This window comes from Eumetopias jubatus, unplaced genomic scaffold (genome assembly GCF_037043125.1).
Source record: "Eumetopias jubatus isolate StellerSeaLion01/CBP00866 unplaced genomic scaffold, mEumJub1_p1.0 scaffold_10, whole genome shotgun sequence".
Classification (NCBI taxonomy): Eukaryota; Metazoa; Chordata; class Mammalia; order Carnivora; family Otariidae; genus Eumetopias; species Eumetopias jubatus.
In genome coordinates, this window is record NW_028274816.1 from 80527968 (window position 1) to 80549273 (window position 21306).

The 21306-nt window shown below is 48.1% G+C and overlaps 1 protein-coding gene across 4 annotated transcripts in view; it reads left to right on the top strand.

Moving 5' to 3' along the window:
- The window catches only part of ZZEF1 (zinc finger ZZ-type and EF-hand domain containing 1), a 101263-nt gene that overhangs the window by 73250 nt on the left and 6707 nt on the right, over positions 1–21306 (top strand). For all 4 annotated transcript variants that reach the window (XR_003612525.2, XR_003612526.2, XM_028124816.2 and 1 more), the window contains exons 38-52: positions 336–489; positions 1800–1939; positions 2244–2521; positions 3635–3809; positions 4331–4463; positions 9196–9389; positions 10881–11000; positions 12268–12459; positions 13161–13261; positions 14423–14558; positions 14662–15021; positions 16359–16502; positions 16905–17073; positions 17260–17358; positions 17737–17902. Coding sequence is in view for 2 of the 4 variants with exons in the window: in XM_028124816.2 (XP_027980617.2) it covers positions 336–489; positions 1800–1939; positions 2244–2521; positions 3635–3809; positions 4331–4463; positions 9196–9389; positions 10881–11000; positions 12268–12459; positions 13161–13261; positions 14423–14558; positions 14662–15021; positions 16359–16502; positions 16905–17073; positions 17260–17358; positions 17737–17902 (2561 nt within the window). In the remaining 2 variants the exon portion in view is untranslated. The remainder of the gene's footprint in view (positions 1–335; positions 490–1799; positions 1940–2243; positions 2522–3634; positions 3810–4330; positions 4464–9195; positions 9390–10880; positions 11001–12267; positions 12460–13160; positions 13262–14422; positions 14559–14661; positions 15022–16358; positions 16503–16904; positions 17074–17259; positions 17359–17736; positions 17903–21306) is intronic.

Here is a 21306-nt window from a genome sequence, read left to right on the forward strand (position 1 = left end):
CCACACCGTTTTTTCTTCTTCCCAAGAGAAGAACGTTCTGTACAGGGCTTCTAAAGGCTAAATAGAACATATTAGAGGTTTGTAGTGGGGCCATGGCTTATGAGACTGCGGGCTCTGACGTAGGGGCATTTGGGAGATGTTTGGGAGATGGGATGCAGTGAGTCCTGTCTTAATTACAGCGTAGATTTGTCACAGAAATGAGGCACATTTTCTTGGGGAATTCAAAAGTGTTTTAGTCTGTAAAGACTGACTAATGATTTTAAAAATTATATCACAGCATTAATGAGCCAACTCTTGTTAGAAGAAACTTTAATTCCTTTACATTTTGTTTTCAGGGCAAGAGAGATGGTACTAAGGAAGTCGGAGCTTTAGATAGCAAGCAGAGAAGTAAGGCAGATGAAGAAGGTGCGTCAGCTCTGAAGGGTCCTTCATGCCAGACTCAAATTTCAGACTCACCTGCAGATGGTAGCACACCTGTCGGGCATCCAGGTAGAAACTATTTGATCATTACCTTCATCTCTTTCATCTTAAAACACACACAGACCAATCCGTGAGCTATAACTTGAAATTGGCTAGCAACCGAGGGCTCATGGTTTCTCAGTTTTGTATCAGATGGTAGTGATCATACTTTGAAAGTCACCTTTCCTTTACTTTGCCTGCTTTCCTTCCTTGTTATTCCCTAATTTACTGAGTGCCTTCTGTGTGCCAAGCACTGTGCTAGACTGTGGGGGTGCAACAGGGACCAAGTCAGACAGACAGACACATAGCTCCTGCCCTCACGGAGCTTGCGTTCTGGGAGGGTGTAGACCAAGGTACAGGTAACTAGTCTGAGGGGGAATGCGGCTCTGTCCACAAGGGAGGGGTGGGCGGGTGCTGGTGGCGACGGGTGTCTCTAACCGGAACAGACTGTATCCACAGAAAGCCTTGTAAAGTTTGGGCTGCGAGGGACCTTAGCTGTGCTAGGATCTGCTCTGGGGAAGGGCTTTCCGGGCAGAAAGAACAGCATGAGCAAAGACCCCAGAATGGGAAACCCACAGGTGAACACAGGGGAGAGTCCCATTGGCAGGCACGCAGGGACAGAGCCCTGGGGGGTGCTGTGTCGCTCTGCGGTGGAGGCCCTGAGCTGCCTGTCTGGGGATAGCAGCGGCACGTTCAGAGCTGTGTTTCAAGGAGATTGACGAGCTTGAAGATGGAGGTGCTATGGGCTGAAGAGCCTCCTCGTTGGGGCAGCCCAGGGAGGCAGCGTCTGTCCCAGCTGCCTGCTCTGTGATGGAGGCAGCGCTGAGCACCTGGCATCCTGCCCCATGTGTGCAGCCAGCTCTCCAAAGAGGCTGACGGCCGTCTGTGCAGTGTATGTAATTCTACCTTCCGGACAATAGTCTGGTCCCCCTAGTCAGTCCCGGTCCACTCTGGTCTGCATCAGCACCGGCGTCCTGGTCCACATGTAGTTCGTTCCTTCCTTGAGTGCTCACTGGGCTCCTGCTATGCTCTAGTTCTAGGCGCTTGTGATAACCAAACACCTAGAAGGGGATAGAAATAATAAATATCAACGATTGGCTATGTTAAAGGGTGAAGGTGGACTGAGCACCAAAGAGCAGGGTCAGGGGATGGGTGAGTGCAGAGGGGGTGCTCTGCATTTACGTCGGGTGGTCAGGGTAGGCCTCCTTGAGCAGGATGGGTTTAGCAATGTCCCAGGTGTGTTCTCTGGCAGCATGGGGACCGCGCGACAGTTTACTTGCCTGTTTGTACGTGCATAGAAGCTGGCGAAGTCTGAAAGTGTGATGTTTTACATCACTTAGATGCTGAAAATATAGTCGTGTTGTCTCAGAAGCCCATTGAGGAAAAACGGGTTACTCCCAGCCCTGAGCAGGTGTTTGCTGAGTGTTCCCAGAAGAGGATTTTGGGATTACTAGCAGCCATGTTACCTCCCTTAAAGTTGGTAAGCGTTTTCTTTTTTGGAAGAGGGGTGGTGGTATATGTGGGAAAATGTGTTTCTTTGGAAATCCCTCTACTGAAACCACCTGTCCATAGCCACGTGTGTGTCCCTGAGAGAAGCACAGTCAGTTAGAAGTAGGTCAGAGGATGAAGCCTGAGGACGTCTGACTGGGCGTAGCTGTTGATGAAGGACTGCACGGGCCCTTCGGCGCTGGCCAGCTGTGACTAAGACGTGAACGGACGCAGCCCTGAGTTGGTGTGGCTCCGTGGACCCCGTGTTGAACGGGCGTTTCTCCCTCTCTCGGCAGGACCCCGCGGTGCCCGCGATGCACCTGGAGCACGTCCTCCCGCTCATGTTTCAGGTTGTCATCTCCAACGCAGGCCACCTGAACGAGACCTACCACCTCACGCTGGGTCTTCTCGGCCAGTTAATCACCCGCCTTTCACCAGCAGAGGTGGATGCTGCGGTGGTGAAGGTCCTCTCCGCCAAGCACACCTTGTTTGCATCAGGGGACAGTTCCATTGTGCCCGATGGCTGGAAGACCACACACCTGCTCTTCAGCCTGGGAGCTGTGTGTCTGGACAGGTAGCCCCCGACACTCTGTCCCACCTTGGCGTTCATTTCCTTAAGTCCCTGGTCTGGCTGGTCGTTGATTTCAGTGTGCTTGTTGTCTAGGCATCTCTTGTGAGAATAGAATTCATTTTACTAGAAAAGGTGTCAACTAACATTAAAATTGTACTTAAAACACACATTTGGGGCGCATGGGTGGCTCAGTCGTTAAGCGTCTGCCTTTGGCTCAGGGTCCTGGGATCGAACCCCACTTCGGGCTGCCTGCTCCATGGGAAGCCTGCTTCTTTCTCCCTCTCCCACTCCCCCTGCTTGTGTTCCCACTCTTGCTGTGTCTCTCTGTCAAGTAAATAAATTAAAAAAAAAAAAAGTTAAAAAACAAGAAAAAACAACCCACATTAAAACATTAAAACAGCTGTGCAATCTGGGCGCTATCTGCTGATTGAACTTTCTGATGATATATAGTCTGGTGTTTTGTTTTGTTTTGTTTTTTTTCCTGGCAGCAATAAGCGTAGGCTTTGGGGTTGAAGAAAATAGGTCTATTTTTGTTGTAAAGTAACATAATCAGGATACCAAATTTGGAAAACAAAAATGGAGAAAAAAATCACCCTAGCTGCACCATCTTTTTTTTTTTTTAAGATTTTATTTATTTATTTGAGAGAGAACGAGAGTGTGTAAATGGGGGATGGGAGAGGGACAAGCAGACTCCACGCTGAGCGTGCAGCCCGACGTGGGGCTCAATCCCACAACCCCAGGATCGTGACCTGAGGCAAAGTCAGGAGTCGGATGCTCAACTGACTGAGCCACCCAGGCGCCCTGGCCCCACCCCAGCCGCACCATCTTAATGCACCTGGTGCTGTTTTAATATATTTCCTTCCAAGTTTTTTTCTGTGTGTAAACGCCAGTATGCACAAGTGCACGTGTGTGTGTGACTCTTTATAGAGATTTTTTTAAAAACCTAACTGTATACTGAGTGTAGAGGTAACAGAGGCTTCATTCTGATAGTTTTTAATCTAGTGGGTGAGTGGCCCTTGGGCGCTGCTGCGTGTGCCTTGGAGTGTAGTGAGCAAGTTCTGCTGAGTTGAGTGTGGAGCCTGTGCCCTGCCGCCTAATGGAGCTCTTGCCTTCCAGCCGGGTGGGCTTGGACTGGGCGTGCTCCATGGCGGAGATCCTGCGGTCACTCAGCGGTGCCCCACTGTGGCGTGATGTCATCGCCACCTTCACAGACCACTGTGTCAAGCAGCTGCCTTTCCAGCTGAAGCACACCAACATCTTCACCCTGCTCGTGCTGGTCGGCTTCCCACAGGTACCTCATTGTGAAGGTCAGACCACACCTTCCTGTCCTCATCACACACGGCAGGAGCTCTGTAGCCTATAGCTTTAGGAGGTTTTTTTCCCTTCATTAGCATAATTTGCATTTACAGTATTGGTATATTTTCAAGATTATGGGATGGTTTGTTCCACTGCATTTTTAACAGTTTAGCTGTTTGATTCATTTTTATTAGCTAGTTGTTTGACTAATAAGTCACTAAGTTATTAAATCACACAGAACTTCAGAGTACAGTTGTTTGTCAGCTGGCATTCATCCTGATCTCATTTCTAGTCTTCATGTCTCACAACTGGTTGGGACAAAGAGCGCTCTGAAACATGGCTTCATCCAGCAAGCATGTAAGCACCTCTGCACCGGGCCCTTGACTCAGGAGTGCCCGTCCTTGTGCACCTGTTGAAGTCCGGGGCACGAGCAGAGAGGACTGGACTTGTGTCTGCTGAAGGGTCCGTTCCTGTGTGTGCTCCTGAGTTGCCTTCTTGGTCTCTGTCACGTTCTAGGTCCTCTGTGTGGGGACCCGCTGTGTGTATATGGATAACGCCAACGAGCCACATAACGTAATCATCCTGAAGCACTTTACGGAGAAGAACAGGGCTGTGATCGTCGATGTCAAAACCCGGAAAAGGAAAACAGGTCCCAAGCCTAATTATTTTTTCTAAGAATGGAAGGAAGCTGTCAAATCTCTGCATACCCTGAAATAAATGAAAATACCCTGGTTCTTGCCCCTGCATGTGATATTTAAAAAGCAAATTATAACTCCCTGAGCTTCTTTTTCCTCATCTCTGAAGTGATGTGGTTGAATAAGGGTAAATTGGAAGGCCTTCACTGTGCTGTCATTTTGTATATATGGCTCCAGGGTTCTGGGGGGACACATTTAGGGTCTGAATATTTAATGTTGTCATTGGCTGGTTGTTTTCTAATGGCTAATTTAAATATATAGTGGAGTCAGCTGCAGGAGTGTAAAATGTCTTTGAGTGATTGTGGTGACAATTTTGCTTGATCAGTAGAACAGTGAAAGTATATCATAAGTGACCTTTGACTTAGTTTGCCAACCCCAAAACAGCCTGGAGTATGTAACAATATGTGTCCAGTTCTGCTTCTGAAATAATATGCTTTCTTATTCAGCTTCATTGTTGGGCACTGTCTGTGCTACTTTTGTGTGTGGTGTGAGGTAACAGTCAAGGTTCTTGTTCTTTTTCCTTTTTTTTCTTTTTTGCATATTAACATCCAGTTGTTTCAGGACCATTTGTTGAACAGACTAGTTCTCCATTGAATTATCCTGGTACCTTTGTTGGAGATTAGTTGACCCACATGTGTGTGTGTCTATTTATGAGTTCTGTTATAGTCCATTAATCTGTATATTTGTCCTTACTCGAATACCATATTCTCTTCACCATTATAGATTTATGCTAAGTCTCCAAATCAGGTTCTCCAACTTTGTTATTCTTTTGGCAGCATTGTTTTGGCTGGTCTAGTTCCTTTGCCTTTCTGTATAAATTTTAGAATCAACTGGTCAGTTTCTATAGAAGAACCACTGAATCTGTATATCTATTTGGGGAGAAGTGACGTCTTAACATGACCCATGAGCACTGTATATGTCTCCCTTTATTTAGGGAATATATTGAGAGCTCTAATTTCTCTTCATCCGGCATGGAGTAGTAGCTGCTTTCTCTCCTTCCTGAATTTGGTACTTTGTGTCTTCTTGTTTGTTTCCTAGAGTGTCTCACCAGAGATTGATCAATGTATTTTTTTAAAAAGATTTTTTTTATTTATTTGAGATAGAGTGACAGAGAGAGAGAGCACGAGTGAGGGGCAGAGGGAGTTGGAGAAGCAGGTTTCCCGCTGAGCAGGGAGCCCGATCTGGGGCTCGGTCCCAGGGCCCCAGGATCATGACCTGAGCCAAAGGCAGACACTTAACCAGCTAAGCCACCCAGGCGCCCCTGATCAATGTATTTGATCTTTTCAAAGGACAACTTTTGTTTCCGGTGATTTTTTTTCTCTATTATTTCTCTGTTCTCTGCCTCACTGATTTCTGTCTTTGTCATTATTAATTTTCTATTTCTTCTTGCTTTGGATTTCATTTGCCGTTTTTTCTTTAATTTCTTAGGGTGGAAGTCTAAATCACTGATTTGAAATTTTTCTTCTTTGTTGATAGAAGCATTGCAATGCTATGAATTTCCCTCTAGGGATGGCATCAGCTGCATCCATAGTTTTTAAAAAGATTTTATTTGTTATTTTAAAGAGAGAGATCATGGGGGGGGTGATGGGCAGAGGGAAAAGGAGAGAGAAAGTCTCAAGCAGCTCCACACTGAGTGCGGGCCAGATGCGGGGCTTGATCTCACAATCCCAAGACCATGACCTGAGCCAAAATTAAGAGTCGGATGCTCAGCCATCTGTGCCACCCAGGCACCCCTGCATCCATAATTTTTGATAGCATTTATCTTATCATTTTCACTCAGGTCAGAATATTTTCTATTTATCTTGACATTTTTTCTTTGCTTTGTGGATTATTTATTGTTATTTATTGTTTATTTTTTTATTGTTTTTAGAGTTTATTGTTTAATTTACAAATACTTGGAGGCTATTCCAGACATCTTTCTATTATTGATTTCAAGTTTAATTCCCTTGGGGTCAGAGAACATACTTTGGATTGTTTTAGTCCTATTAAGATTATTGAAACTTGTCTGTGGTTCAGAATTTGATCTGTTTGAGTAAGGTTCCATGTGCACTTAAAGAGATTCATATACTAGGTTGTTAGCTGTAGGTGTCATTTAAGTCAAGTCAGTTGGTAGTGTTGTTTTAAGTCTTCCGTGCTCTTACTGATTTTCTGTCTGTCCTGATGATTACTGAGAGAGGAGTGTTGAGGTCTCTAACCGTAATTGTCTGTTTCTCAGTTCAGTACAAAATGTCCGTTGTTATCTCTGATAATATTCCTTGTTCCAAAATTGACTTTAGTATTTATGTAGCCTCTCTAGCTTTTGTTTTATTACTAACATTTGCATGGTGTGTACACTCACTTTTCTTTTTAAAGATTTTATTTATTTGTGTGTCAGTGAGTGCACAAGCAGGGGGAGCAGCAGAGGGAGAAGCAGACTCCCCGCTGAGCAGGGAGCCCGGTGCGGGGTTTGATCCCAGGACCCTGGGATTGTGACCTGAGCCGAAGGCAGACGCTTAACTGACTGAGCCACCCAGGCGCCCCTGGAATTCTCTTTTATAATCCAGACTGACAGTCTCTGCCTTTTCATTGAGATGTTTAGACTATTTACACTAAATGCAGTTACCAAGATGATTGAGTTTAAATGTACTATCTTCTTGATTGTTTTTTATTTGCCTCCCTTGTTTGTTTTTCCTTTTCTTCTACTTCCCCTGTTTTGTTTTGTTTTTAATGACTCCATTTATTTCCACTATTGGTTTTTAACTGTGTCTCTTAATTTTTTCAGTGGTTGCTCAAGGATTTACTATAGTTTACCTTCAGATAATTTTTTAGGGGTTGCTCTAGGGTTTATAATATTTACCTTTAACTCATTGTAGTCTACCTTCAAATAATATTCTACCACTTAACATACAGTGAGGAAACATAGATTTTATATTTCTGTCCCCCCATCCTTGTGCTGTTATCATCACACATTTTACTTCTACATGTTATACAACTCGGAATAATACATATATTTATTTTTGCTTTAAAAAGTCAGATCTTTGGGGGCACTTGGGTGGCGCAGTTGGTTAAGCATCTGACTCTTAGTTTTGGCTTAGGTCATGATCTCAGGATCATGGGATCGAGCCCTGCATTGGGCTCTGCGCTCAGCACAGAGTCTACTTAAGACTCTTCCCCCTCTTGTTCGTGCGCACACATGCTCTCTCTCCAATAAATAAATCTTTTAAAAAAAATTCTTGTTTAATTAAAAAAAATAAAAAGATATTTTAAGAAAGGTTTTAAAATGAGAAAACAATATCTTTTTATTTACTCACGTTTACCATTTCTGGTATTCTTCATTTCTTTGTGTAAGTTAAAGTATCGATCTGGTATCATTTTTGTTTGGCCTGAAAAACTTCCCTTAACATTTCTTGTATTGCAGGCCTGCTGCCACAGAGTTTTTGTTTTGGTGTGTCCTACCAAACCAAAAAAATATTTATTTTGACTTTATCTTTGAAAGATGAGTTTGCTGCATACAAAAATCTAGGCCAAGAGTTTTTTCTTGGAATACGTTAAAAGTTTTTGATCCATTTTCTTCTGGCTTACAGAGTTTCGACTGCAAAGTTTGCTGTCATTCTCTGTTACTCTTCAAATGTGTCTTTTTTTTCCTCTGGCTGCTTTTAAGATTTTTTTCTTAGTCTCTGGTTTTTAGCATTTTGAATAGGATGTGCCTTGACATGATTTTCTTTGTTTCTTCTTCTTGGGGGTTTATTGAGCTCCTGGATCTGTGGATTTACAGTTTCTGTCAAATTCAGAAATGGTTCAACTATTATGTTTTCAAATAGTTGTCCCCCCCACCTCCACCCCCACCCCCTCCGCCAGGATACTTCCACTAGTATCCGCTAGGATGCTGGGTGGGGGGAAGACAAAATATTCCCAGGTCTGTGTGAGCTCCAAGAATCGTTTGCCTTACTACTTTTTGGTAGTTCTTTCCTAGAACTAGGTGGTTTCCCACCACACATTTGTGCTGCTCACACAGCCAAAGACGTGAGGAAGCTCCTGTGGCTGTCTAGAGAGGTCCCCCATACCCTGTCTGTCTTTGCCTCTCCCTTCTTTGTGATATTCTGCCCCATAAATTCTAGCTGCCTTGACTTCCCTGGACTCACCTCTTTCTCATCAGTTCATTGAGACTTCAGGACTCTGCTTAGATTTCTAGTCCCTGCTCTGCGGCCTAGAAATCGTCTCCAGAAAGCCAGGCTGTTGGAGGGCTTCTCTGGTTTAGGTCCCTTCTATCGGGGATCATAGTCCTATACTGCTTGTTGCCTCCTGTTTGCAAACAATTGTTTCATGTACTTTTTCAATGTTCTGGTTGTTTAAGACAGGAGAGTCAATCCCGTCCATCTTAGTTTTATTTGGGAATGGAAGTTCTACCTGCATGTTTATATGTAAGAAGTTCCCGTAGCACTTGGAGACAACCTGTTGGTGCACAGTAGTAGGAATGTAAATTGTCTCTCTCGGTTGCTTGTTGCATGGGTGGCCCAGTGCCATTTCTGTGCTCACCTGCAAGCCAGCCTTAGATGGAACGGCTAAGTTTGAAGCCAGAGTGATCTGTGTTTTGGGGTCTGCAGTTCTTGCTTCAGTAAAGGCACATTACTGGGGAAGAGACTTAGCTGCAGGAAGCATTAACTATGCTTTCATGCCTTTGTCTTCCTGCCTGACCTGACCCTCCAGTGAAGGACTACCAGCTGGTCCAGAAGGGACAGGAGTGCAGCAGCTCTCAGGCCCAGCTGAGCCAGTACTCCCAGCACTTTGCCTTTATCGCCAGTCACCTTCTGCAAGCCAGCGTGGAGAGCCACTGTCCCGAGGCGGTGGAAGCAACCTGGGTCCTGTCCCTGGCCCTCAAAGGACTATATAAGACACTAAAGGTAACGGTAACCTTCTTCCATTTGCTCATGAATCACTGTGATACATCTGCAGGGCGTTTACTACAAGGAGATGCCATCTGATTTCGATGGTTGGTTAACCAAAGGATCTTGATTATTTTTAGGAATGGTGGCGGTCTTGCACAAGGATAACTCTAAGGAAGAAACAGAATTTTCCTAGTAGTTGGTTCTTTATATTTTTTTAGTACTGTTTTGTGGAACCAGGTGTTTGCTTGATGGGCATGTTAACCTTGGAAGATGGGAAGACCTGGATGGAATAGTTTCTCACTTCCCTCCGAACCACGGCTCCCCTGGCCCATTGTAGGGCCAGGGGAGGGGGAGAGCAAAGGGGACCGGCGTCCTACAGGACTTGGAGCAATAGGCTTGGCAGTTGGGGTGGGAGAAGCTGGAAAAGCCTTGACTTGTGGGGGAGATGGTTATTCTGCTACCTGAGGGGCCTGACAGGGGAAAGAGATCACTTTTAGGACAGTCTTCCCCACAGAAGTAGCCATGAAAGAAGGGTTTTATTTTAAAAGTCGGTGAGTCCCTGGACTTTGGCAGAACTGCCCAGGAGGCCACAGAAGGACTCAGGCGGCACAAGGAGTCAGCATGGATGGCGCTCCAGCTCCGGGTCCCCCTGAGTGCTCGTGGTGAGGGGACCAAGGCCATGCAGCTGCTCTTTGTTGCCTCCAAGGCATTTATCACAATCTGCTCGTGTTTGAGTTGTTTAATTATAGTAGCAAAGAGAAAATAAACTCTCTGAGGGCACCATGAGTCATAAAAAGCCTTTCTGAGGAGGTGAAACGTGAGGTGGTAGTTGAGGGGTCTCGGCAGAGTGATGCGTGCAGGGAGAGCCGCAGACACCAGGCCCAAGAACAGGCATGGTTGTCAGCGACAGAAAGAACACCTCCGGGCCTTCAGGATCCTGTGGAAGACCAGAGAAGCAGGCAGGGAGTCTGCAGCGCCCCATCTGCCACGACTGAGGACTTAGGTTATGTTCTGATGAGCACTGGAAGCTTTGGGAAGGCAGAGTGCTGGAGAGGGTCATTCCTATAGGATGAAGCCCACAGAGTGTCCTGGGCACCAGAAATGCTTGCGGAGGGCGAGTCATACGGGGACTGTCCTGGGCTCCAGAAATGCTTGCCGAGGGCTGAGTCACACAGGGAGTGTCCTGGGCTCCAGAAATACTTGCCAAGGGCGAGTCACACAGGGAGTGTCCTGGGCTCCAGAAATGCTTGTCGAGGGCTGAGTCACACGGGGAGTGTCCTGGGCTCCAGAAATGGTTGCTGAGGGCTGATTTAGACATGGAGTGGACAGACTCAGGTTGGGGCTGAGGTTTGTAGTGTCATCCTTCTTGCAACTCTAGAATTTCCCCACACAGTGACCTTGGGCCACAAGCCTAGACTGGGCTCTGAAAGAACCTTGCTTCTCTCCCCCTGGCGGGTACCTTCTTCCCTTGAGGCAGCTGCAGGTCATTTCCCTTTTATTTGGCAGGCTCACGGTTTTGAAGAGACTCACGCGACCTTCCTTCAGACTGATTTGCTGAAGCTGCTGGTGAAAAAGTGCAGCAAAGGGACCGGTTTTAGTAAAACGTGGCTCCTCCGGGACCTGGAGGTAAGACATGTGCCGCCTGCTGCAGGCTTCCTGCGCAGGAGTGAGGCCCGTGGGTTAGCCGTACCGCCTCTGCCCCGGGCATGCTTATTCTGTGCATCCATTGGAACCGTGTCTCAGATTGGTGTTCCCTGTTGGAAACAGGGATTATGACACCTGTTCTCCTTGTCTGGGAGAGAATGAATTTGATGTTTGTTCGGAGAACGCTGGAGGAGAAGTATTTTACGGAAATACATGGCTGACCATTACGTCACGGCCCTAAAGTGTGTCCGTGAATTATTATTTCCCTTTAAAGTTCCTTCGAGCTAAAATCTGCTTATATATAAACATAATGTGTTTGTTTTATGTAGGATTTTAGTTGATAATTTTCATCTCATCACAGTTCCTTCTGGGCCTCAGATTTGTCCTGGTGGAATTGCTCTGGTTCTCTGAGCGTGCATGCGCGTGCCAGCCTCTGGTCCAGGACAGGCTGCTGCTGCGCGGGGGGAGGTCAGCCAGCCTTGCTCCGTCACCCAGAGGCCTGAGCTCGAGGAGCCCGCTGTCCAGCACCACAGGAGGGGTCAGTTAGGTTTCAGGAAACGGTGCTGAAGTATAGCAGTGGAAAACCTGGAGAGCATCTGGGCTCTCGTTCTGAGGAACAACTAATAAATTTTAAATTAGATTTGCAGAAAATGTGAAATATAGAAAAGAAAGAAAAACTTCCAATTCCGCCCCACAAACACAGCCACTGTTAGCATTTTCTGTACTGCCTTATTCCAGTTGTTTCCGCCTGCGTCCCTGTCGCATGTGTAGACGCAAATGGTACAGCGTGTGGCCCTCGGACGCGGCGGGGGCGTGCGGTGGCCGCTTCCCTGACTCACTAGGTAGTTTTCATGACCCCCAGCATAACGCCTGCAAATGACACGCGAAGGTAGATCTCAGCTTCATTGACTGTAACATGCTTTACGTTATTCCTAAAAGGAGAGTTATTGGCTGGGTTAAAGGCAGTAGATGTTACAGCTCTTTACATCTCGCCAAAACGCGTTCTCGGAGTGATCCCAACTTACGTCGTCAGCTGCAGAGGTCCCTCAGAGTTTTAGTTAACATGTCTTTGATGGTAGGTAAATTGAACATGTTTTCATGTGTCTTCTTTTGTTACTAATTTTACATTCTTTTTGTGAATCCTTACGTCTTTTAAAAAGTTAGGTCAAATATTTTCTACCATTTAAGGGTTAAAGATCTCACCCACTGAGCCCCCACACCCCTGCCCTGCATGGGCTTCTGTCTGTAGATTCTGTCCATCATGCTGTACTCCTCAAAGAAGGAGATCCACACCTTGGCCGAGCACACAGCCCTGGAGCAAGGCGAGCGAGGGGACCAAGAGGAGGAGATCGAAGGCACGGTCAGCAGCCCTGCTGAGCCGGAGCAGAAGAAGCTGGACCCCCTGGAAAGCCTAGATGAGCCCACCAGAATATGTTTCTTGGTGAGTTCCAGGGCCGTGGTGAATCCAAGCGGTGGGTTCTCTTTGGCTTGCACCGTGTTTTGGCCTCCATGCAAAAGTGCCTCAGTCTGACGTGCCGAGAGGTCCTTCCTGAAGACTCAGTCTAAGTTGTGCAGAATTGATCCAGAAGAACGGAAAAATCTTTACGCCCGTCATTTTTAAGCTTTTTGGGCCTAAAAGCTTTAGATCATCTCTCCCATGACATAAGCACATGCAGTTTTGCTCATAATTTGCAGCCCTTCGATCCATGGTGTCCCTCGTGGTTTCTGAGATGCATTCTCTTACGTTCCCTGGGGATACACTCTTCCTCGAATGGTGACTGCAGGACGACTAGCCAGAGAGTATGGGGCGGGGATCAGAAAAGCAAGCACATCTCTGGACCGGTGTGCCAGTTGTCGGAGTTGAGTGCGTGGCAGCTCCAGGGAATCTGGCGGAGGGCACCGTGGTGGGTAGTAACTGTTGACCGTTAGCGTTGCATGCAGTGGTCTGCTATTTCCATGCTCTGTGTTTTCTATGAATTTCTAATCCCAGAGCAGATTCTGCAGTCCCTGTTTTAGAGTTTATTATTTTATTTGCTCTAAGTGACCACACGGTACTCAGAAATTACAACCTGTGGTGACTTTAGAAAATAATTGTTGTATCCCTTGAGTTCGTCTCTCTTGTGCTTCCTCCATGCCCTGCAGATGGCGCACGATGCGCTCAATGCCCCTCTGCACATCCTCCGGGCCATATACGAGTTGCAGATGAAAAGGACCGATTCTTTCTTCCTGGAGGTTCAGAAGAGGTGAGGACCCTGAGATACAGCTGACATGCAGTGAGTGGGAGAGCAAGGGAGGGCAGGGCCATGATTGCCTCCTGCCAGCAAGCTCGGGGTAAAAACTCCTGCGAGGCCAACTCGTGGACCTGGTTTTCAGTTCTTTGTGCAGCGCTGTGAAAGCTGACCCCGCCGCATGGCCTGCATCCTCTTGAGCTGTGCTGTGTGTCCCTCTGGGTGCAGACATTGCGGCAGGTGCCAAGGTTTCACCCATTCGTCGTCCTGGGGCAGACAGTGCCAAGCAGGGCCTTCTGGTCAGAGTGTTGTTGCACATTATCTTCATGGATTTCCCCAAGGGTTGCCATAAAGTTAATAATACTCCCTTTCTCTTGGCCAGGAAGTTCAGCCTGGTTCTCTGGCCCAGCTCCCAAATGTGTGCGGAACTTTACCTGTTGCAGCTAATCTTCCCCTTTGTCTGTCATATCCTAGGTTTTTGATTTCTTATTCTAACTTACATCCAGTTCCAATTTAATTTTTCTTTTCTGTTTTTATCTTCCATTTCTTTTTTCCCGTATTTCTTATATGTTGCCTCAAATCCTTTGTGAAATGAAGTAGGGCACAGTCTAAGCTGCTGTAACCCAGAAACTCAGAAACACCGGGTCAAGGAAGATAGAATTTATTTTTTCTCTCGTGGCAGTCCAGGGTGGGTAGGCAGCTCTGCTCTGTGAGTGACCCTGTATCCCCAATTGTATTGTTCTCCTGCGTGTTGTCACGTGGCTCACCCATAGCCACCTGTGTTCCAGCCCAGAGAGGGGGAAGGTAGATTACAGGAGGGCACCCCCAACCCAGCTGCCTCCTGTGGGCGAGAACCTAGTTGCATCACCCCGTCTAGCTGAAGAGGGGCTGGGCACCCTGTTGCCAGCTGGGTGATTGTGTACCTTGCTAAAGCTTCTGGGAACTTTGTTTCTGAGATCCTGAGGGACAGTTTGCATCCTCCGCCACCAGGGGGTCTGTGTGCCTGAGTAAACAAATGAGTGCCGTGAGTCTAGATTGCAGAATATGGGGGGCGATAATGTCATTGCAGAATAACAGGACAGTAACTCGGATCGGTATTTCTGACAGGTTTCACTGCGGCCTGAACTCTTAGCTTTCTGTGATGTATGTACCCAGCCTTGTGCCCCTTCTCCCCAGGTTTGATGGGGATGAGCTCACCACAGATGAAAGGATTCGGACCCTGGCTCAGAGGTGGCAGCCCAGTAGGAGTCTGAGACTAGAGGAGCAGAGTGCCAAAGCCGTGGATACAGACATGATTATCTTACCGTGTTTGGTATGTTGCTTCTACCTTGGACACGAAATGTCTGCCCCTGGCCCCCAGCCCCCACCCAGTGGTGAGGGGGCAGGCCGCGGTAACAGTGGTCTTGGGTTTGCAGTCCCGGCCTGCACGCTGTGACCAGGCCACAGCTGAATCGAACCCTGTGACCCAGAAGCTCATCGCCAGCACAGAGAGTGAACTGCAGCAGAGCTACGCCAAGCAGCGGCGTAGCAAGAGCGCCGCCCTCCTGCACAAGGAGCTGAACTGCAAGAGCAAGAGGGCTGTCCGAGAGTACCTGTTCCGCGTGAACGAGGCCACAGCCGTCCTATACGCCCGCCATGTGCTGGCCTCCTTGCTCGCCGAGTGGCCTGGCCATGTGCCAGTGAGCGAGGACACCCTGGAGCTCAGTGGCCCGGCCCACATGACCTACATTTTGGACATGTTCATGCAGCTGGAAGAAAAGCACCAGTGGGAGAAGGTGATTGTTAAACAGGCCAGGCTGGGCACTCACCCCCTTTGTTCCTTCTCTGCCCCCCACCCCCATGTTTGAACCTGCTTCCTCTGGTGTGGGCCTCCCCAGCGGGAGGTCACCTATGTGGGTGTGCGGCTCCACAATGGCTGTGGGTGCGGCAGAGGCTGGGTGGGGGTGTAGTTGGGCTCTTTCAGGTCCTGGCCTGGAGCTGAGCTCCCAGCCTAGGGCAGACTTGGTGCGCAGAGGGTACCTGACAGTGCGATCCCATGGAGCCTGACTCTGCGCTCGTGCTAGCCTGTCTCTTCTCATCTAATGCCGAGTCCAGGGGACTGTCCCCGTGGTGCAGGAGCCTCCCGGGTGTTTGTGGGCACTTGCACCTGTTCCACTGTAACTGGGGAGAGCTCCGTCTTGAAGTGCAGTCCAAGGCCCCGGCCTCTGGAAGGCAGGTGTGAGGTCTGCAGCTCAACCCCATGGTCGGGTTCTGAGTTTCCAGGCCTCTGGTTCTATTCTTAAGTCAAATCTTAATGTCGTCTTTAAGAGCAGGGCTGGGGTAGCGATTCCCAGGGTGAACGCACCCAGAGGAGCCACACAGCAGAACACGGCTTGATCTGGGCAGGGGGGAAGCCATGGACGCCTCCTCCAGCTGAGCGGGGAAGTTTTCTGACCACCTTCCATCTTCCAAGTGCACAAATCTTGAGTCACATTTGCTGCCGCTGCCTTCATCCCTGTCCCCTCGGCACCCACACACACACATGGTGTACCCTCACCCCCCATGTATGCCCTGCGGGGGGATTCCTCCGGAAGTGAGTTTATCTTCTCATCCTTAATTTGCCCGTCTAAGAACACCACTGGTTGCAGAGTCCCCTAGATCTGTTCCCAGCCACACAGCCTTGGAGGTGTTGGCAGCTTTGCTGTAGCCATTCCTCTCATGGAAGTGCCGGAGGGGAGCATGGCCTCCCCCCATCCTTGCCCCATGGAGCCCCCAGTTCCACACCTCTTTGGCATGTGTCCCCTTGTACGGTCATTGTTTCTCTGTGCGTCCCGCCTCTGCTTAGCTCAGGACTCTGCAGGGCCCGGGACCACCTCTGATTGGTTCTGTTGGCTTTCTCTGAGCTCCCAGAAGTGGTGTTTTCAGGAAGGACGGAGGCAGAGGCGTCCTGGTCCACAGCAGGGCCCCCCTCCCACCCCCATGGGAGGCAGCTGGAAGAGTTGGCTTCAGGGGTGGGGCCAGGGGCCAGAGGCCAGAGTGAAGCCAGCCCTTTGGATGGGCCTTGGGTTGAAACGGACACGTCCTTCTTCCTGCCCCTGGTGGCTCTGACGCTCTCTGCCTCACGTCCTGCCAGATCCTGCGGAAGGTCCTCCAGGGCTGCCGAGGGAGCATGCTGGGGACCATGGCCCTGGCTGCCTGCCAGTTCATGGAGGAGCCCGGGATGGAGGTGCAAGTCAGGGAGTCGAAACACCCATATAACAATAACACTAACTTTGAGGTATGTCCAGGGCACGTGGCTGGCAGGACCTACGAGAGCTGCTGGGAATCTCATCCCCTCTGGGCAGTCCTCCCTCTGTCTCCCCAAAGCCAGGGAGTCTCCACAGCCCAGTCTTCTGACCTTGTCTTAATAGGAAACAGTGGGCCCCTGGGCGGCATTTGCTTCTCCTGCAACAGGGTCCTTTCAGGGAACCCTTGGCATCTTCGACCCTGAGTCCATGTGTGGGCCTGGGTTCAGCCCCGGCTTTCCCGTCTCCTGACGATGTGGCCACACCATGGAGACCCCTGCCCTTTGTCTCAGTGCCCAGGCGCGTGCTCCCCATCCTGCTTGTCTGAGGGTTGCAGGGCACAGCACGAGCAAGCCCTCGGGAGTGACAGGCGTGTCCTTGCGTCCCGTCCCCAGGATAAAGTCCACATCCCGGGTGCAATCTATCTCTCCATCAAGTTCGACTCGCAGTGCAGTACAGAGGAAGGCTGTGATGAGCTGGCCATGTCCAGCAGTGGCGACTTCCAGCAGGATCGACACACTTTCAGTGGGTCCCAGCAGAAATGGAAGGATTTTGAGCTCCCAGGTAGTAAATACATCCTCGGTCACCTAGACACGTCACATCGAGTGTTTAAGCTCAGTACTGAGAAGAGGGACTTTGGGGGTGGGGGCGGTGTCACCCCGGGTTTAGCCTTTCTCATCAGGAGCCTGTCACTTGCCGTTGCCTGTTGCTGCGGTGTCCTGAGCTTTTTCTGATTCTTTTGTGACCCAGGAGATACTCTGTACTACCGCTTCACCTCTGACATGAGCAACACGGAGTGGGGTTATAAATTCACTGTGACGGCGGGACACCTGGGGCGATTCCAGACAGGTGTGTGCGCCACTCTTTCCGTCTGCAGGCTCTTCTGGCCAGGGACCCTCTGTGGATGCAGGGGCCACGGTGTCACCGATGTTTGTTAAAATCGAAGCAGCTGCTTTTCTCGGAGACTTCCACATGTCACTCTGTGCATGGCAGCTAGTGGCCAGCGTGAGTGGACAGAGGAGGGGCCGCCTGTGGGGCCACAGAAGACACTTCTCTTAGAGTTCACAGGGCTTGTTGCAAAAAGGAGAAACTGAAAATGTTATCCTGTGTTGCTCTTATCAAAGGCATAATTTTAGGCAAAATTTAAATGATCATAGTTTGATTCTATTTATCGAAACTCAAGCAGTTCATGTTTCTAAACCTCTGTGTTTTGTGGGTGTGGGCCAGGGTTCGAGATTTTGAAGCAGATGTTGTCAGAAGAGAGAGTTGTGCCACACCTCCCGTTGGCCAAAATTTGGGAGTGGCTGGTGGGTGTGGCTTGTCGCCAGACTGGCCACCAGCGATTAAAAGCCATCCACCTGCTTCTGAGGATCGTCCGATGCTGCACCCACAGGTGAGCTGCCCTCCATGGGTCCTTTGCGGGGCGTTTGGACTGTGAGGGTCCCCTCCCACTCTGTGGCTTGTCATTTCTCTTTCAGTGGTGTCTGATGGAAAGAAGCTTCTGATTTTAATATCTTACAGTTCATCGAGCGTTTTTGTTTTTTGTTTTTTGTTTTTAGTGGTAGTGCTTTTATTGTCCTGTTTAGGACATGTTTGCCGTACTGCATCTTGGGGTCGTGACGATATTTCTTGTGTTCTCCAAGCTTGTTTCTTCTGTCACATCTAGCTTATGTCCCGCATGGGATAACTTCTGTTCGTGATGTGAAGTGTTGAGTCAGGATTGGTGATTCGAACTTGAGTCTCCACCCGACCCCATGGACCACCTTTTCCCTCCCCTCACTCCAGCGCCACCTTTGTCGCCAAGATGGTGTCCGTGTACACATGCATCTGTGTCTGCCTTCTTCCATCCCTTGGTCTTCTTGGTTCACTGTGGTCAGTGTTGTAGCTTTATGACAGATGTACGTATCTCGGCGTATAAACCCGTTCTTCATCTTCGAGCATGTCCTGGATTATCCAACCCTGCATATACCACACATCTTAGAATTGGTTGCTTCCTTTCTCTTGTTTTACGCGCTTTAGTGAGGTGTTGTCACTGACACAATGGTAGTATATTTAAAGCATAGAAGGTGGTGATTTCATGTATGTCCATGTTGTGAAAGCGTTCCCTGTCGGGTTAGTTAACGCACCCAGCACCTCACATGGTTACCTCTGCTGTGTGTGACAACACTGAAGGTCTCTCTTGCTGAAACTGGCTTTTCATGAAATTTCTGTTAAACGATGCAGCGCTATATACCATTGTCACCTGTTGTTGCCATGATGTGTATTAGATCCTCAGACCTTATTCACCTCACAGCTGGAGGGTTTGTTCCTTTGACCGGCCTCTCTCCATCTCCCTCACCCCCAGCCCCTGGCAACTACCATTCTACTCTCCGTGTCTACGAGTTTGTTTGGTTTGTTTGGGTTTCCACGTAGAATTGACATCGCCCAGGGTTTGTCTTTCTCGGGCTTATTCTACTCCAGGCCCGTCCGTGTTACAAACGGCCATGTTCTCGTGGCTGAAGAATACTCCGTTGTGTGCACAGCACCATGGTTGCTGTATCCACGCTTCCATCAATAGACACTCTGTTTATTTCCAGGCTTGGCCATTGTGAACATTTGAGTGCAGGTATCTTTTGGAGGTAATGATTCGTGTGCTTTTGCTATAAACCCAGTAGTGCAGTTGCTGGATCATACGGTAGTTCTGGTTTTAATTACTCGGGGAACCTCCATCTTGGTCTCCACAGTGGCTGCACCCACGTGCGTTCTCACCAGCAGTGCAGGACGGCTCCCTTTTCTCCGCGTCCTCGCCAACACCTGTCGTCATCTGTCTTTTCGATGATAGCCACCCCCACACATGTGAGGCCATATCTCGCTTTGGCTTTGATTTGCATTTCCCTGATGATGAGTGATACGAGCCCCTATCTTTTCATGTGTCTGTTGGCCATCTGCATGTCTTCTTTGGGAAAATGTCTGTTCAGGTCCTTTGATCATATTTTAATTGGGTTATTTGGGTTCTTTTGAAATCGAGTTATATGAGTTCCTTGTATATTTTGGATATTAACCCCTTATCGGGTATGTGGTTTAAAAATATCTTCTCCCGGGGCACCTGGGTGGCTCAGTCCTTAAGCGTCTGCCTTCGGCTCAGGTCATGATCCCAGGGTGCTGGGATCGAGCCCCACATCGGGCTCCCTGCTCAGCGGGGAGCCTGCTTCTCCCTCTCCCACTCCCCCTGCTTGTGTTCCCTCTCTCACTGTGTCTCTCTCTGTCAAATAAATAAAATCTTAAAAAATATATATATAAAAATATCTTCTCCCATCCATAGATGCCTTTTCATTTGTTGATGGTCTCCTTTGTTGCGCAGGAGCTTTTTAGTTTGATGTAGTCCCATGTCTTTTTGCTTTTGTGTCAAATTCAAAAAATCGTTGCCAAGACCAATGTCAAGGAGCTTAGCCCTTATGTTTTCTTGTGGGAGTTTTGCAGTTGGAGGTCTCTCATTCAAATCTTTAATCTATTTCGACTTGATTTTGTGCGTGGCATAAGGGAGGGAGCCAGTCTTGTGCTGTTGTATGTGGTTATCCAGTTTTTCCAACACGTGTTGAGGAGACTGTCCTTTCCTCATTGCATATTCTTGGCACCTTTGTCAGAATTAATTGGCTGTATATGCATGGGTTTACTTCTGGGCCCTCTGTCGTGTTCATTAGTCTTTATGCCTGTTTCTGTTCCAGTACCATACTCTTTGGATCACTGTAGCTCTGTATCATGGTTTAAAATCAGGATGTGTGAGGCCTCCAGGTTTGTTCTTAAGATTGATTTGGTTATTCAGGGTCTTCTGTAGTTACACATGAATTTTAGGGTTGTTTTTCCTATTTCTGTGAAAATGCTGTTGGGATTTGGATAGGGGCTACATGGACTGTGTATATTGCTTTGGGCAGCATGAAGATTTTAACCGTATTCTTCGGGCCTTGAACACGGATCATCCTTTACACTTGTGTTTTCTCCAGTTTCTTCCAACGTTCTACAGTTTTCAGCATACAGACTGTTTACCTTCTTTGCTAAAATTTATTTCTAAGTATTTTATTCTTTTTTATCCCATTGTAAATGGGTTTGTTTCCTTAATTTCTCCTTCTGATAGTTTGTTGTTAGTGTGTAGAAATGCAGCTGGTTTTTCTGTATTGATATTGTGCCCTGTGACTTTACTGAATTTATTAGTTCTAATGTTTCTTCTGTGGAGTCTTTGGTGTTTTCTGTATAGGGTGTCATCTGCACACAGACGATTCTACATGTTCTTTTCTAGTGTCGATGCCTTTTGTTTCTGGTTCCTGCCTAGTTGCTCTGCCAGAACTTCTGGTACCTCATGGTGTTCGCACTCCACATGTCTGTTTCTGTCCGTGCACATATGCACACGCCTCCTCTCACCTGATGGGGTTTTGACTCTTGACAACACTGAACCCCGTAACCCACAATCGTTAAATGTTGGCTTCTCTCTACAGTCCACCACTGCTCAGGTCTGAGTCATGTCTTACAGGTTTCTGTGTAGACGGCCTGCACAATATTCCGTTAGATTTATCTCTAGGTAGTTAATGGGTTTGATGCTATTGTAATTGGTGTTTTAGAATTCTTACTTGTAATTGTTTCTGCTCATATATAATTAGTTTGTGTGTATTTCCTTTGTATGCAATGACCATGGTCTGTTAACTTTAGGAGAGTGTGTGTAGATTATTCAGAGCACAGTCATGTCATCTACAAACAACTGGTTTTAGTTCTTCCTCTCTGTCCTTAGAAGCTTTTTTTTGTTCTTTTTGTCTTTTTGCCTTTTTG